The following is a 5,541-nucleotide window of genomic DNA, read 5'->3' as shown; positions in this document are numbered from 1 at the left end:
CATTATAAAATATCTGTGCTCGTTTCTTTTATACCAGGGGTAGTCAACCTTGGCTCTTTTATGACTCGTGGACTTCAACTCCCAGAATTCCTGAGCCAGCACAGCTGGCTCAGGAATTCTGGGAGTTGAAGTCCACGAGTCATAAAAGAGCCAAGGTTGACTACCCCCGTTTTATACTAACCAGAGCTGAGAAGCCTGCAATGACCAGGTTCATTTTTAAGCAATCTTTCACTACACAAGTGAGCAGTCTTTGATAGAACTTCAAAATATGTCAATATGTCAAAAGACAATTCTCATAAAATGCCGGCCAGCCTGGTCACTGGGAGTTGACATCCGAGATACCCGAAGGGCTTCAGATTGAAGAGAAGCAGTTCAACTCTTTTCAAGCCACTTAAACTAGCAACTCTCATAACCCGGAGAGCCTGTCTGCCTTCTGTCCGGCCCAGGTGGGGGTCTCTCCTGTGTGCTCAGAAAGATCCCCTTTCCAGGAGGCCCTGTGAATTCTGCCTTGATGGGCAGGTAGCTCCCTGTGCTGGTCTCAGACTTCCTCTGGGGGGGGGACTCTTCTTTGCCAACGGATCTCTTTGCAAGGCAGGGAGAAGAGCTGGATTCCCAGAGCCTCCCGCTCAAGCGCCGGTTCCGCACCTGTGTCTGAACAACATCTCGGGCCTCCCCTGAAGGCCACCAGCCAGAGTCCACCAAGAGCCTGGAACCATCCTGTGACTTAATCCAGTTGGGGCCCTGCACACTGGCAAGCTCACCCAATGGTAGCTTATTCTAGGAACCACAGGAAACACATTTTTAATTTGTGAGTGAACTACAGGCTGGAATTTAGGTTGCTTTTTTTTTTCTTCATCCCACCCACATCGACTGTACCTATTTGGCTTGAGAAAGCCCAGATTGGGTTACATCCTAATGTGGTCAGGTTGGGCTTTGTTTCACAGCCTGTTTCGCATGTTGCAGGCGACATAAAATGTCACCCCATGCTACACTAAGACGATTCAAGCTTTTCATATTAGGTGTGGCTTGCAAACCATGCTATGGGACCCTAACCATTCAACAAACCAAGACTTGGGTGGCGAGTTAGGAAAGAATCCCAGTCAAGCTCAGAAGCTGATCATTTGCTTATGATGTTCCATGATACTTTGGGTGTTTTCCTTTGAGTCAGTCTAGACTGCTGCGGACTCTACAGACAAACCTTACATAGCATCAAGAGGGGTCTGTCACTGTCCTTTTCCTATGACTGTGCCTGGAGGGACTAGAATTCAGGTCTCATTTTTGCTCAAAGCCCTTAGCCTGGCTTTAAAACTGCTCCACGTGTTTGTTTCATTTCCTTGACCCGAATACATCCCGTAGAAGAAGCAGAGCAACTTACATCCGTTTCGTTGTAGGTGATGACCGTGCTGGTGGGAACTTCTGCCTCAATGCCCTCTTCTGGGAGCTTATCGAAATTGTCCAGGTCTTCATAGTTGAGATCTTCGTAAGGGAGTGGCGTGTAGTACTCGTCCGTAATGGGCCCGTAGTTGTATTCCTCCAACAGCAGTTCATCCTCTTCCTTGGGAATCTCCTCCTGGGTCTTCTCCACCACCGGTGGGGGGGTGGGCGGAGGGGTGGGGCTCTGCTTGAAAAAGGAGACAAGAGGCGGGTGGGCTGTCACAAACTCTGCCCAGGAGAGCCTAGAGGCGCAGACAGGCAGGGACTATCATCCCCACAGCATTCTGTGCTGCACAAACAGAATTCCCATTGACACAGAGACACACGTGGCTGGAGCTTTCCTGTTTTCATCAAAAGCCCCCACAGAGTGACCCAGTGGAGTAGAGCAATCCAGGAGAGAAACACCTTCAGACGTTAAGATTCCTTACTGTAATCTCAGAATAAGACTAGTACTAGCATTCGTGACTTGGTTTCCTCATCTGGTCTACCTTGAAGCAATGACATCAACCTTGCAAGTCTGGATGCGCTTCCCCCTTCCCTCCCAAGGGAGGACCTTGCCTGGATGGTTTTCGGATTACGGCTCAGCCCCAGACTCAGCTTTCTTTTATCTGACTAATGTCTTGGTCACAGCTCTTTCTCCTGTTTCTCAAAGGTATTCCTTCTGCTCACTACAGCAACATTTCAGATCTCTGGAAAAATATTAATCTGCTTTGGATCTTCCTCCTTAACTCAAGCCTTCCCTCCTAGGAGATGGAAGATTAGACTCAGAAGACAAGGCTTCCCACTTGACCGGACATCTATCTATGTTCGGAGGCCAAAGGGAACAGCAGAGGAGAAGAGCCGTGTTAATCCGCAGAAGCCAAAAACTAAGAAGTCTGCAGCACCTTTTCCAATTAACACATTTTATTAAAAGGCATAAGCTTTTGGGAGCTGCAGCTCACTTCGTCCAAAGCGATATCAAATACGGTTTCTTTTTTTCCAAGGCATCTACACTCTCCAGGCCAAGGGCTACCCATGGTATCTTGAGCTACTTGGAAGAAAGACTTTTAAATGGAATTATTTAACAGCCATCCTCCCTAGGTTTGTAGAATAAAATCCATGCCCATAAGGAAACTGGAAGTTAACAGAGATGACCCACTTGCCAACCCAATTGGGGCTCTTCCTGGACAGGAACAAAGCACCTCGCTTGGTCCCCAGAAGGAGGCCCTGGGTCAGCCTGTCGCCTTTCCATTGAGCCCTTTGAGGCAAGCAAATTCAGTAAACAGGAGCATGGTGGACTTGATGGCTAGCAGGGTAAGGGAATGGGGTCTTGAAAGCCTGGCGAACAATTTGCAGCTCAACCTACATCTAGCATAATTAAGCTAGAATTACTTTGAGTCTCTTTCTCAGGCTTCCTTCCTTCTGTGGACTCTTTTCCTGCTTCATCCTCCATGGTTCCTGGAATCTGTTAGAGGCTCCATCCCACCTTTCCTTCCACCCAACCCACACAGACCCACTGGTCCACCTCACCCTGGCAGACGGTCCCACCCTCCCACTGTCCTTTACCTCAGTGGTTTCAGTCACTTCCCTGGCTACTCCATCAGTTTCCACAGGTTGGGCAGTGGTCGGGGTGGCTTTCCCTGTGTCATCGAGGTCCTCATAGTAGGGGTATTCATAATAGTAAGTTTCTCCTTCAACTTCCATGTTCCCGGCCCCGTCTGGATACTGTGAAACAAGGAAAGTGGTTGAAATGACGACAGGCACCCTTACAGGACATCATTATATTGTGGGATTCGCCCACAGGACCCGGAGAAGGAAGGCCACTGGCTTGGCTGCGGTGGAGGGGAACCGGCTACCCCCACAGGGGACGGGTCTATCAAGTGTTCCTGGTCTTAGCCCAGTTGTGGCGAACCTTTTAGAGACCGAGTGCCCAAACTGCAACCCAAAACCCACTTATGCATCGTTGGGTGCCGGGTGGGCGTGGTCCATTGGCTGGCTGTGGCCCATTGGGTGGGCGTGGCTGCGGTGGTAATGGCAGACTGGGTGGGATTAAAAAGTTCAATCAATCAATTCCAACTTTGCAAGATCTTTTTTTTTCCCGTGAGAAGTTGAAATTGACTGATTGAACCTTTTTTTTTTTTTTGCACACGGCGGCGGAGGCCTAAAGCGAAAAGGTTTTATAAAACCCAGCTGAAGGCCTAGGACTGGGGCGACAGCGCGCGTGCCCACAGAGAGGGCTCTGAGTGCCGCCTCTGGCACCCATGCCATAGGTTCGCCACCACTGTCTTAGCCCAACTCCAACAAAAATGAAACTTCCATTGTAATAGTTATTCATGGAACCCCTGTCAATCCAAAGTCATCGCTCACAGAGGATGCCCAGCACTTCTCTGTCAGTTTTGCTCTTCTGGGTTTTTCTCCTCCCAAACCATCTCCAAGGCCCATCTCAGCACCTCAGTCTTGGGTTTTGAATGCAGACGAAAACGATAATCGAAAGGGGACCCAACTATTTCTCTTTTCTTCTGCTGCATGTGCGAATGTGGGCAAAGAGGCTCACCCAGCTGGTAGACTTCAGAGCTGGAGGCTCTGGGTGGCTTCTCTGAAGTCCAAGGGAAAGTTACACAATGTTCAGGGCAGGGCCTTACTCATAAAGACAGCAGCAGTGATGATGACCATCACGACTGTTGCCTGTTACAATGCAAGAAACGTCCACGGTAGAGTTGGGGGTGGGATGGGGTCACTCAGAATTACCACTTAGAGCAAAACCACCAAAGCAACTTGCTGAGTGGCGTGGTGAGTAAGATGAGCCCCCGTCTTGCTTTACAAGAGAGCCATTCCCATCCTTGCTTAAAGATGAAATGACCACTGCACGTTACAGCCAGGATCACTGTGTAGGTTTTCAAAGGGAGGGGTGCAACCGAACTTCTCCATGGAAGTTCCAAGTGATGGTGGATCAGCTGGCATGAGGCTGCTTTCATTCTACACCTGGACATTAACCAGCCCCTGCCTTGTATATATCAAGACCGATCGAAGGCCACATTAGGCAGGTGCTTTTCCACGGGGCAAAGGCATTTTATCTGCTCACGTATCTGTGAATGCCTCACCACTCCGAGTCTTCAGTTCTTTTGTAGAAGGGCGTAAGTGTCTTTGGGAAGCTCGGCTTGGACAATATCTTGCATGGTGTTTTTTTTCATTTATTGGTGAACTCTATTCCTGGTTCATAATGTTATTATCATTGGTATACTTAAAAAAAATTTTTTTTTAAACTCCTTTAAGGGACACAATCCATGCATATTTAAACAGGGTTGTGTTAAACACACAACAGAGACTGACCCTTTTCTGTCTCCCTTCCTAACCCTCTGTCTCTGCATGTGTGTTTCTCCACCAGAGGCATATTAGGGTCCTCTCTGCAGACCTCCGCTGTGTGCCTTTTGGCTCCACCCCCCCTTTCTAGGAAAACTCTGCCCTACCCAACCCAGCCCTTGCCTATGGGAGGCAGGGAGAGACCCCCGGCTGCCACTCAGGCCCCCAGCCCCTTCCCCACTCACGTATTCATCAGGGTTTGGGTCCTGCGAATGAGGCACGTCCGGCACCGCCGTGTCGCAGTCTGGGCTGTAGTGTTCACAGTAGTCGTAGGCGGCTTGATGATCTGAGACAATGAGCAGCTGCTGGATGTCGCCCTGAAGGAAAGAAGCAGACCACAATGACGGAAGCCCCACCTGATGGGCATCCCTCTTCCCTGGAACACTCAGAGGCCCCCTCCCTTAAAAGAGGAACCCCTCCCACCACTTTTCTGAATGTGTTGAATGGGAAGAGATCGGAATTCCCACACATCTGGAATTTCAGGAAATGTCGAGGAAGCATTCATAAAATGCCCACCATACTGTACAACCTCTGTTGTCCGTTACAGTTCTTTGTGTCTATGAAAACTGGAGCTTCTCTCCACCTCACACACACATGTGCACCCCTACACTTCTTTTCAATTATCACATTTGGTGTGGTCTCAGTAACCACACTGAGGCTGCTGCTCCAATCCAGCCCTCCCAGGGCACTCATGGTGCGACTCTTAAATTTTCTGCCATCACACCTGTGATCTTAATGTACACATCCCTCCTAAACAGCAACAGCACT

General features: G+C 49.3%; 1 protein-coding gene across 1 annotated transcript in view; it reads right to left on the bottom strand.

The window, feature by feature from the left end:
- Positions 1–5,090, bottom strand: part of LOC107295915 (collagen alpha-1(V) chain) — a gene marked incomplete at its 5' end in the record, with an annotated part of 123,378 nt that extends 118,288 nt beyond the window's left edge. Inside the window, 4 exons of the mRNA XM_015825250.1 lie at positions 443–459; positions 1,376–1,618; positions 2,980–3,138; positions 4,959–5,090. Coding sequence (XP_015680736.1) covers positions 443–459; positions 1,376–1,618; positions 2,980–3,138; positions 4,959–5,090 — 551 coding nt within the window. The remainder of the gene's footprint in view (positions 1–442; positions 460–1,375; positions 1,619–2,979; positions 3,139–4,958) is intronic.
- Positions 5,091–5,541: the final 451 nt, after the last annotated feature.

This window comes from Protobothrops mucrosquamatus, unplaced genomic scaffold, assembly GCF_001527695.2.
Source record: "Protobothrops mucrosquamatus isolate PMUCROS unplaced genomic scaffold, P.Mucros_1.0 scaffold2569, whole genome shotgun sequence".
Taxonomy (NCBI): domain Eukaryota; kingdom Metazoa; phylum Chordata; class Lepidosauria; order Squamata; family Viperidae; genus Protobothrops; species Protobothrops mucrosquamatus.
This window is presented reverse-complemented; position numbering and strand designations above follow the sequence as displayed.